The sequence below is a fragment of the Xylocopa sonorina genome, chromosome 12 (assembly GCF_050948175.1).
Source record: "Xylocopa sonorina isolate GNS202 chromosome 12, iyXylSono1_principal, whole genome shotgun sequence".
Taxonomy (NCBI): Eukaryota; Metazoa; Arthropoda; class Insecta; order Hymenoptera; family Apidae; genus Xylocopa; species Xylocopa sonorina.
In genome coordinates, this window is record NC_135204.1 from 6,537,689 (window position 1) to 6,549,843 (window position 12,155).

Sequence of the window (12,155 nt, forward strand, 5' to 3'; positions counted from 1 at the left end):
AAAAGACCCAATCGTCCAACATTTCTCATAGATTCAACAATCTTTTCAATGTTCAATCGATAGAAGGTGTAACGTTAATGGTAAAGACGACAACCTCGGGTCTGAACGTCGCAACGTCAGGTAGTTTACTTGGCCCTTGACTCAGACTTTGGATAATAATCACTATGATATAGTTTATTTTGGACAATGTGTTCAGTGAATTAATATTTGACGCGTTTTTGTGCAACACTCGCTTATTTGCTGTACACTACGCAACCGGAGCTTTGGATAACGAGAGAAGTTTTTAACTGAACTGTGAAAGACGTCCCTGAACTCGGGGCTGACACGAGAATAAACCTCTGTCGTTGTTGTTGGCAGTTCCTGAATATGGCGTCGGTGTTCATGCGGATTTTTAACCTGATTTGCATGATGCTCCTAATCGGCCACTGGAGTGGCTGCCTGCAATTCCTGGTCCCAATGCTCCAAGGGTTTCCTAGTAACTCATGGGTCGCCATCAATGAATTACAAGTAAGTACCTCCAAGAACTATTCACTCGACGTACGACAACCGTTATAGTCCTTTCAGGGGTTAATTAATCACACTGCAAACTCATTTCCATCCCAACGAAGCGACATGACAATTTTCTTTCAGAACAACATGGCGACATATAATTTCCAGAGTTAGGTACTGTAATTTTTAATATCCTCTGGGTTTAATGAGACAATGCATTTAATCCTTATGAAAAAATCACATTGGCGAAACAAAGATTTTTTTTCACGTTCTGAATACACTTCAGAGAATATCGCGAGCGACTGTCTCCTCGAAGAGATCCAGTGAAGAATATTGGGAGACCAAGGCACACAATAAGAAATTTCCAAAGTTTCCTTCCACTTCTCATCATTTTTTGCCATACCTACAACTGATCCCTCTTCAGAAATGAGAAGCTTGAAAGAATGAAGTACAATGCGTGCCTCTGTAGAACAAGAAAAGAAGCCCTAAGCCCTTCCTTTTAGCTTCGAAATTCTTTTCCACCGGTAATGGCCTTTCCTTCTCTAATGAGTCCATTCTGTTTCCATCCCCCTAATTTAAGGTGCTCTTGCGAGAGAGTGGGACGGAACCAAAGACCTCTTAGACTGATTTTCAGCGACAACAATAATACCAAAAAAGAAAGGCTGCCCGCTAAGAGAAAAATTGTGATTGTCGTTGCGAAAGTGGAAAGTAGATAGATAGAGTCTCGTAATTTTTTCCAGGACTCGTTTTGGCTGGAACAATACTCATGGGCCCTATTCAAGGCCATGTCGCATATGCTATGCATAGGATACGGAAGGTTTCCACCGCAGTCCCTGACCGACATGTGGCTCACTATGCTCAGCATGATCAGCGGGGCTACCTGTTACGCACTTTTCCTCGGACACGCGACTAATCTCATTCAGTCACTCGATTCCTCCAGAAGACAATACCGTGAGAAGGTATTTACCGCGCAGACAATGAAGTACCAACAAATCCTTTCTGGCTTTCATCGGATATCACTTTCAATAGAGTCGGAATATTTCTTGCGACGCGTATCGAGTTGCTTAAACTTTGGCTGCGCATCGTTTTATAAGTCCTAGCTTTCGTTCAGGTATCTAAGATCGTCGTGGAAGTAACGAACTAATGATTTCTCCATGAACCAGGTGAAACAAGTAGAGGAATACATGGCCTATCGAAAGTTGCCACGAGAAATGAGACAGAGGATCACGGAGTACTTCGAGCACCGTTACCAGGGCAAGTTCTTCGACGAGGAATTGATCCTTGGAGAGCTCTCGGAGAAACTAAGAGAAGTACGAGCCGGAACGGGGGTGGCCACGGTCTATCAATTTCCGTCGATCCCCGCAATACTCTAACGCGCTTCCGCTTCGTTTCAGGATGTGATCAACTACAACTGCAGATCGTTAGTCGCGTCCGTGCCATTCTTTGCCAACGCCGATTCGAACTTTGTCTCGGATGTAGTTACCAAACTGAGATACGAAGTCTTCCAGCCAGGTACCCACGATTTCCTACCATCGTTAGAAACAACGACCACCCTCTGATCTTTCTGAAGCCTCAAACGACGCGTTAAACTCTAAAACTGTAGAATTTAGAACAGCTTTAGAGAAGCTTTTAAAAGCTCCATCCAATCTTTTTCTCAGATTACAGAAATTGTAATTAAAAAAATGTTACTTTTGAGGTTGTTAGGCTGACTTGTTCCTAACAGAAAGAGAAAGGCTAATCGAGACGGGTGATCCGCGGTTTCCAGGTGATATCATCATCAAGGAAGGTACGATCGGCTCGAAAATGTACTTCATACAAGAAGGCATTGTCGATATCGTGATGGCGAACGGCGAGGTCGCGACCTCGCTCTCAGACGGCTCGTACTTCGGCGAGATCTGCCTGCTGACGAACGCGAGGAGGGTCGCGTCCGTACGCGCAGAGACCTACTGCAATCTCTTCAGCCTCTCGGTGGATCACTTCAACGCCGTGCTGGACCAGTATCCGTTAATGCGCAGAACGATGGAAAGCGTTGCCGCCGAGAGGTATAAGCTTTGGTTAGGTTTGTTCTATCGAGTTGGTGTGCTAATAGATGTCAATCATCACTCCCACTTCCATGTTGATTTTGTTGAACATTGTGTACTGTCCGACAAAGCGAGTTCTATCAGTCATTATTATTACTATTATTTCTATTGTTTCTATTATCGTTACTGCTACTGTTATTGTCTGGGAACATTTCATGATCGCTTCTCTCTTCGACATTTCTTAACTGTTATTATTATTGTTATTATTATTTCTCTTTTTTTTTCTTCTTGTCGTTACGATCTAGTTTTTCTCTTGTGTATTTATCTGTGCTGGTATCGACACGATGTGCTTATTTTTACATACACTTTACATACACACGAAAGAATATATAAATGGAGAAAAATCTTGTTTGACTCGCCGTTCTTTTTTGCGATTGAAGAATCTCTCTTATTGAACGTGACAGTGCAGAATCTTGTGTTCTACTTGGGGAGAAAGTTTTTGCAACGAAAAAGCGCACTAACTTGCGATCGAGGGGGACGTGTATCATTTGCATACACGTCCCCAATGAGTTGAGAGGGTTTACGGACAACAAAGACGTTTTCTGGTCGACACGTGCTAGCCTGGTCGACGAGGGACCACCTTGCCGCCCAAGGGTGTCGCTGGTCGAACGGGGGGTTCTGCGTTCGAAAAGAAAGAAGAAAGCTTGAAACACCGCGACAAAATACAATTTCCACACTCTCGACACATTCACGAACATAGTAATGTTGTATTCATAAGTTTGCAAACATATTTTTATAAATGAGTTCTGGATTCTCGGTTTTGCCGCATCTCCGCAGAGTCACATTTTCTTCTTTTCATTTTCTTTAGTAAAAAAGTACATTTCTTCTGATCGATTACCTCGAACAACTTGAAGCACCATTTAAAATATTTTACGTAGCGATTTCCTTAACATTTTATATTATTTCTCTGCACTGAAATTATTTTTGTTCCAAGTCAGCTTTCGTTGTACATTTTATATGATATATTTTGAGTTCTTATAACACTGAACGATTTAACCCCTTGATACAAAATGACAGTAAACCAGAAAAAAGAAGTTAAACTCTTTATTTTACTATTACTAATTTCACTGTATTTGTTTTTTTTCTTTTTTTATATAAGAGAGATTGAAACAATTAAGGTACAAGCACTCACAAAATGTGATTCTGCGGGGCACCTTTCAAAGCTACTGACTTTCTTTTACCTCAGTCTTGTAACCTCACATTCTGAAACCTTTAGCGGTGCAAGTGGTATTAGAGACGAATAATACAACTCTGTTACAAGTCGTGGCGAGATAATCACGTTCGATTTTTTAGGGAATACCTGTACTGCTAAACGGTTTGTAAGTCGATCGATGTGAATAATCGTTGGTTGTGTTCCATGCGACATTCCCTACGCTTAATTATGCTTTCCCTGTAGGTTGAACAAAATCGGGAAGAACCCGAATCTGGTCACCCACCGGGAGGAGGACCTCGGCAGCGAGTCGAAAACGATAAACGCAGTTGTGAACGCGCTCGCGGAGCAAGCTGCGCACGCTAGCGCCAGCGAGGAATCGGTAAGATCAATTTAAAGTGTCAACACTATTCTCACAATGAAAAATAATGCATAAATAGCAAATCCTGTCTTGCTTTACCTCTTCGCAACGAAACATTAAAGATATATGTCTCTATGCGCCTGGCGCAGAGCAATCAGACTTGCATCGACCATAACGAATGAAAGTACTGCGGTTTGCTAATCGCCAGGTGATTAGAACTTGCAATGGTTTCATTAAGGAACTGAAATGTCTCGTATTCACGTAATATTCGCATAGCTAAGCAGAGAAGCAAGAAGATAGAAACGATATTGAAGAATTCATTCGAAGTTGCTAATTCTGACCTGGCTAATCATGTTGTTCATTTATTAATCGCGTGATTCCCCGATTCCAGGTACACAGCATGGAGCTGAGGACCCTTCCGGCTTGCCTATTACCCAGACCAAAGTCTGAGAACAATTTCGCGAGTCAGGAGCTCTCCCGCGAGGGGCGACGGATCTTCCACAAGAGCGACACTTTCCACAAGGACTCGTATCAATGACGACACTCGTTATACTAGCATACAGAGAGATACTAACGGCTCCATGCTCGACAGCGGCCAACTCCGCTGTCGATCGGATCGTTCGCGACCGTTTTAAGCCTAGATCCTGGACGCTACACTAGAAGCAGTCTATACATAGATATACGCCATGCCAGTAGTCTTCTAGCGATCGGTTTCTAGCGCCTTCTTATATTATAACCTGACGGCACACGTTCCAGTCCAGAATCTACGCGTAAAATCGCCAGCGAGAGGTGTTATCCCAAACGTCCTCCGATGGTGGCACAGCGTCCACAGAGAAAGGAGTCTTCGTTTCGAGGAGAGCCAACGGTTTTATTTTTCTTTTTTTTTTTTTTCTCTCCACTCCCACCTTGCTCGACGAAACGGAACGCTCGATCTCGACAGCAATAAACCGAACGAAACGACGGACTAGAGTGGAACCAGGAACGCTAGGAGCACTAGAGCGCAGCTTCGAAGCTTTAGGCTTTGCATGACAGTTGGAATGGTTCGAGATGGTGGCGAGGAAATCGTACGGTTCCGCTGTGTCATCGATGGGAGAACACGGAGCCGTTAATTCTTGCCGCGAGTCTTCTTCATCGACGACGCCGTCGCAGAAGAGGTCGGAGCTGGCCCGGAACTGCGACGACGGATGGAAGACCCCTAAACGACGACGAAGAGCAGGCCTAGAAATTTATAGAGCGTACGTAGCCCATCGTGGACTATAATAGGTAGAAAAATCCTAAATAAAAAAAGAAAAAAAAACGGCAGTGTTTAAACGATGCGTAAATTCTCTGTGATTTTGCAAAAAAAAAAAAAATAATAATTGATGAAATATAGCCGACGTTTCGCACTATAGGGGGAGATGAAATTTCAGGGGGGAAAGAGACGGGGAGAGAAGGGGGAGCATAAATCTACCATATATACCACACGAACGATTAGGATTCTGTTTTCGTTTTTTCTAAGACAATTGACTAATTGAAGAGGGTGCAGGATGGAGAACGTATCTCGTGAAACGAGGGAGAGGTATTCCAGTTATAAGTTTGTTAACGTGTTTTAACTTTTAGCTTCGTATCGTTGAATAGTGATCGAAAATGAAGGGAAGAAGCGGAGGGAAACGTGTGCGATTAATCCGGAAGCTGGCAATCGAAAGGGCGTCACCAGAGAAAGGAAGACACGTGGAAGACGCAGAGAGAGAGAGAGAAAGAGAGAAAGATGGGAAGAAAACCAGAGATGTCTCATTTATCGCGGATAACCTAATCTAATTTCGAGATCTCGATGAAGCATGCCTACAATTCGGAACTCGCTTCTTCGAGACGGCTCCTGCTTTATTTTCAAGGAGAGCACTAAACGAAGAAAAAAAGAAGAAAATGCTAAAGAACGCAAAAGAGAAGCGTCTCGAAGCGTTTCATGAGAGCAGATGCAGATATAGAAATACTACTAATCGAGCACGAGTTTCTAATTCAATTAATTTGAAGGTCAAGAGGACCGTCCCGAGACGCCATCAGAGCCGAGATAAATGAAAATAATAAATGAGAAACGTGAGAGTTTCCAGGTTGAGACAGAGACGGGGTATAGGGGATGGAAGTGTTTAAATAAAATAGAGAGGGAATTAATATTATTAAAAAAAAAAAGTCTAACTCGAAGGCCCAAAGACCGCGTGTTAACTTGTTGAGTGTTCTTTGGGCTGCCACGACTAAAATAAAACGTCAATGAATGAGAAGTAAGATTAAAGTAAATTGAAGCGCGAAAGAGTGTGAAAGGGAGAGAGAGAGAGCGTGCGAACGAGAGAGAGAGAGCGAGAGAGAGAGACGAGTATCTTTTTATTAGGGTGAGAGACGCGATGTACTATAAGAAGCGAAGAAAAAAAAAGGAGAAAAGGGAGGAAGCTATAAATATTATGTAATAAATTATTATTATTGTTACCGATTATCATTGCAATGATTATTACATCCACTACCGCATAAAAGAGAAGAAAAACACTAGGCAGATTAAACTGTAAAATGAGAGAACAGATAACACATATTATATATATATACATAATATACATAAAATATACATAAATCTACATATAAAGTATGCATAGTGGTCAATACCGTGTTGCAAAGATATTATGTAACGTTTTAAACTATAAAACGCGAGGAAGGGTTATTAGAAGAAAAAAAAGAAAAAAAATACACCGATAACTTCACGGACAGTCTCGCAACACAGTGACGCGATCCTTGAAAAAAACGTTGCTTCTCTGTTTCAGTTCACGGGAAAAACAAAATGGAACAGGAAACCGGGATATAAGATGAGATTTAAGAACGGATTTATATTATTTTTGTAGCTGTTGGTTGGCGTATGTTTTAGCGGTGTTATTCTTTGCGTCTTTGAAAGTTTAACGGGGCTGTTGAAATTTGTCTGATATTAGAGGAACTTGTAGCGAAGAAAAGGATACCGAGAGAATACTTTTCTGGCCAGTGGCTCCTGAACTCGGAGATCTCGTCGATAGATCAATTTTCAAACGAACTAGAATATTTATTTGCCTTTTTTATATATTTTATACGTTGTCTTTTTGTATATTCTAATATTCCCTCAAGCTAGACAATTACATTTTACAGGCTCGAAATTTCTCTTCTTCTGATTTTTGCCCTCTGGTACCATGATTACGAGAAGGATGTTAAATTAAAGATAGTAAAAGGAGATCCAAGAGCCACTGTACCAAGCGTTAGCTCAATCAAACGTAGAACGCATCTGTTAACAAATAATACTCTTCTTTAAACAATGAAGTGAACGCTCTAAGAGTCTAATTTCTAACTAGGAACGTTGCTTGTTACTTTGAAGTATTACATATGAATATATATACACAGATATTATGTATACACATTGACGCATACTTATCACCAACGGACACGCATAATACACATACACACACACACACACACACGTGAACACCGAGATATACACCGCGGGTGAAAGAAACGTGCCATTCGTTTCCTAGTTGAACGTGTACACCTTCGTGCATATGTGATCGATATGCATACATGTACATATATACAAATATACATATATAAATATATAAATACCCACGTAAGAGTCTAGGAATATATTATATACATGCGTTTCATACATATACATATGTAAACATATACACCTACACACGTGCGAGGAAAACAGAAGTACCTATTTTTCATGTAAGAGAGAGATAGTTTTCTGTCATTATTTTACATCCCCTCACGTCATCCTGGATAATATTATATTATATATACATATAAAGAGAGAAATGAGGATAACGATTAAATAACTAACTACGATTAATGATTATTATATTACTACTATATTATATATAAATATTGTAATAGAGCGGCGGGAGGACGGTTTGCGTGCCGTGGGTCGGAAAGGCATCCCAAAAATAAATAAAAGTAACAAAAAAAAACAAAATGCAGAAGTTACACAAAAAATATGGTAGAATACTCGTAGACCGCATGACCGACGTTTTTATAGATTAATCTATACACACATGAAAACCGGTCTAGGACTAATCTGCCAGCAAGGTTCGGGCCTAACGTGTGCGCGTAATTAATTATACAAAAATCAATGGAAAGATACGAAAGAAAGGGAGAGAAAAAGAGAGAGAGAGAGAGAGAGCGAGAGAATGAGAGAGAAGGGATAGAATTATTGTTACTATTGTCGAGTTCACGAGTTTCGACCGTTCAAGACCACCCTCCATTTTGAGAAACCAGTGGTTGCGCTAGTACTTTGTATGTGCAATTCTATAGTGCTTCGAAACACTTAAATTATATTTGCAAGTAAAATTAAATCTTTTATGAGTACTTACTTTTACTCTTAATTTTAACAGTCTGTGCTTTATGTTTTACAACTATCTATAGTGTTTCGCTTCGAATATTCTTTAGTGTGCACTATTAAAATCGACTTTAATTGCAATAACATTATATATAGCGTTTACAATATGTTTCAACATTCAGATATTATTTTTATAAGATTGTAATTCGTTGAAATATCAAAGTACTTTATCGAACTCTACATGCACTCATCCGGAATTGACTCACATTAAACTCATATTGAACTTAATCCCAAGTTTATTGGTTAACACACACATGCATTGGCAGAGATATTGGCCAAAAGCGTACGTGATCTTGAACACTTGAAACCAGTGAACTCGCGTATAATCGCGAAGAGGCGAGCGCAGAGTGAAGCAGAGCACGAACGATTGCTACGATTATTACTGTTGTTATCGTTTGTAGAACAGAAACGTGGCAGAGAGAGAGAGAACGCGAGAGAGAAAATGAAGTTGTACTCTTTGCTATCACTGCTAGAAAAAGAAAAAAATCGAAGAAAATCGATAGACAACTGCTTTGCCACTGTCTGCTAGCGTCGACAGACGGTCGTGGGCGCGACAATGGAGAAAGAGAGATGCTATCGTGTGTTAGAGAAAAACAGAGAACTAATAATATCGCGTAATTATAATTAAAATCGGTCTATGCGCATCGTGTACATAAAAACAGCATAGCATTCTCGAGGAAGAGAGTCACTAAGACGAGTTCTTGGAGAAGAACAGTGAGAGAAGTGAGGAAGGGGAAATTAATAAAAGAGAATTTAAAAAAAAAAAAACAGAGAACAATATTAGAATTAAATATCGAGCAAGCGCGAACAACCACAGTGTTTAAAAACAAAAACAAAAACAAAAAAAACAATCGCGCGGCTATTTGACGTGCACGTTATTTGCTAAGCGACAAGAGTGAGACGCGTAATTAAGCGAATTAACAAAAAAGATATAAAAGCGACAAAAGTGAAAAAAAAATAAATAAATAAATAAAGTAACATACAAAAAGGCGAAGTTAGTTTTTGTATCGATATCGAGTGGTAGGTTTTCGCGAGGTAGCAGTGAACGCGAGTGCAGGGTCCGGAAATCGGAAATGGTGCGTAAAAATCCGCGCGTGTAACACGATTCGAAGCAAAACGCGATTAATGGAGTTCGATTTAAAAAAAAAGAAGGGAAGAACGAAAGAAATAATTAGAGTGATCGAGTAAGATCGTTCACTTTTCTGGTGAGGATCGAATTGACGATGAATTGCGAGAGAAGAGAGCGTTGCTCGCCGTTGAGATACGAATAATGGATGCAATACAAGACGCCAAAACTGTCCTATATAAAGAGCCAGAGTATTAAAGTATACAACACAACAAAAAAAAAAAAGACTGTAGCGCCATGAAATGTGTATCTCGGATTTTAACATATCAGACATTTCGCTTCGAGCGAATAAGGGTTCGTTCGCGACGAGATTCTCCGCTGGACAGACACCAAACCGATTATCCGCGTGCACCACGCTTTGGACGAGTCTGGTGATGGACTAGAATTCTCTAGAAATCAGAGTGCTCACCTTGCAATAATTTAAAACGAAAAGAATGATCAAAATACAAATTCAGCAAAGATACGAACATAAAAATTCTTTAACTTCCCTCAAAATTTTCTAAAATCTTTCAAAGGCCTCTCGAATAAAATCGAAAGATTTCGATACTTCTACTCTCCTTTTATTAAATCTTCAAAGCAACGAAAAATGTTGAGAACTATGGAACGCTAGAAAAATTGATAGTTCATCGCCAGACGAGATTCCAAAGCCCCCCACCCTCTGAATCTCGCAATTCACCCAACCAATGTTCTCAGAAAAACGAATTTTCCAACAACCTCAAACAAAAAAAAAGAAAAATTCCGTTTTCGACATTATTGACTTGCGAGTTCAACGAGCCTCCCGAGATCCATCGAGTCGAGGGCGTAGCAGTGACACACCGTAGACGAAGGAACCCACGAACAACCCCTCATACACACACGCACACATCCCACACCCAACTAAAAATATAACAGAACACTTCCGTTTCCGGTTTCAAGGATCGAACACGGCAGTTAAAACTAAAACAAGTATATAAAAAAGAAAAAAAAAGCAAACAAACGATCGATAATGAAACATGCGACTGTCCAATGCCAAGTAGAATGCTAAGCTTCGTTAGTACAGTACACACACCGACAAAAATCGTTTCTCGGTGATCTCTACAGGGTGACACGCGAGACTGGCTCGCTTCTGTGTCCCGTGGATCCTTGTCAAGGCATTCCCGTGTCTCACGATCGGTATCGTTTCCGTTCGAACGCGCGCTAGTGATTGATACAACGAAGTCGAAGATATTAAAGCTCGTCGTCGCGGATCAACCGAGTCCCTTTTTAGATCTCGTTAGCTTAGCCACTGAGCCTCGTCGTATTCCACCTTTCCTCGATCTTTTCGGTGTATCTTTGGGTGTCCACCCCTTCGCGGTGCGATAAGATGGAACGAAGAGAGCAGTGTTATCGTTGACACGTTTCGAATCAATTAAAATTCTACTTAGAATGTTACTTGTTTTATTTCAAATAAACGAAGATCCATTTCGAAGGAATTCGAGAGTGCGTGCAATTTTCACTTTATAAATTGTCGCTAAGCAGCATTATTTGTGAGAACGATAACGGTCAGCTGATCTACGAAATCATTTTCCGATGGAGACGCGAACAATGAAGTTCAGTTGATTATTCGCGCGAGTATCTGTCTTGTTACACTACGGACTAATTAATGGAGAGATTGTAACAGAAACGGATCGTTTCCACTCGTAAGTGGTTGGTCCTGAAGGGCGGGACGCTCGAGTGGAAACGGTTGGCTCTGAGGGTAGTTCCGCCGTGCGTTAATTAGAGATCCAGCGGTGTGCCACCGTGTAGAAATCATCCTCGTCGCGCGAGAAACCTGCGTAGTAGCGCCTTGTAAAGAAAACGAGAAAAAAAAAAAAAAGACAAAAGAAGCGAGGATGAAACGAGAGGAATGAGAGGTGAGCGTGGATGTGCGACTGACTGTGAGGACTTGGTGCGAAAGGGTGAGAGAGAGCGTCTGCGAGAGCGAACGGAAGAGCGAGAGAAACATAACATTTTACCCTAGCGTCAATTTTCTACGAAAAGAGTTTTCTACTAAATTCACACCATAAGCGTGCATCCGCTCGCATCGCGCTTATCGTATGAATCTACGTATGTATGCTACACGCAACGCGCTGGTACGAATCTCTTGACGTTTTTCTAATTAGAACATCGTTCGCTAAGTTTGTTACCGAAAAACAAAAACGCCAGCAAAATGAAAAAAATAGAAAACGACAAAACGAGAACGCGAGTTTCACGAGAGAGGAGCCGTCGAGGAACGACGAAGCGATCGTTCGACGCGAAAGATCGACGAGAACGCGAGAGTGAGATATAGAAAGAGAGAGAGAGAGACGAGGAAGAGAGTGTGAGAGAGGGAGAGAACGAGCGCAGCCCCATTTAAAGAACAAAAAAAAAGAACAAAAAAATAATGCAAGCGTAGTAGCGGATATAAAAATTAAGAGCTCATATAGGTGCTTGTTCGAGACGCACTAAACTAAAATGTAAAATGCGAATAACATGGAACCAGACAAAAAAAAAAGAAAAAAAATGAAAAAAAAAATATGAAGTGAAGCAATTACGAACTATCGTTCAATTATTGAGTTCCGTATCGGTGTTTA

At 40.8% G+C, this 12,155-nt stretch overlaps 1 protein-coding gene across 8 annotated transcripts in view; it reads left to right on the forward strand.

Moving 5' to 3' along the window:
* Ih (hyperpolarization activated cyclic nucleotide gated potassium channel Ih) overlaps positions 1–5,956 on the forward strand; it is a 150,299-nt gene extending 144,343 nt beyond the window's left edge. For 4 of the 8 annotated variants that reach the window (XM_076905937.1, XM_076905936.1, XM_076905941.1 and 1 more), the window contains 7 exons: positions 358–507; positions 1,230–1,448; positions 1,653–1,799; positions 1,884–2,001; positions 2,255–2,543; positions 3,967–4,102; positions 4,473–5,956. In XM_076905937.1, the coding sequence (XP_076762052.1) occupies positions 358–507; positions 1,230–1,448; positions 1,653–1,799; positions 1,884–2,001; positions 2,255–2,543; positions 3,967–4,102; positions 4,473–4,619 (1,206 nt within the window). In that variant the 3' untranslated portion in view covers positions 4,620–5,956. The remainder of the gene's footprint in view (positions 1–357; positions 508–1,229; positions 1,449–1,652; positions 1,800–1,883; positions 2,002–2,254; positions 2,544–3,966; positions 4,103–4,472) is intronic. The other 4 variants (XM_076905939.1, XM_076905938.1, XM_076905943.1 and 1 more) reach the window with 1 other exon arrangement.
* Positions 5,957–12,155: the final 6,199 nt, after the last annotated feature.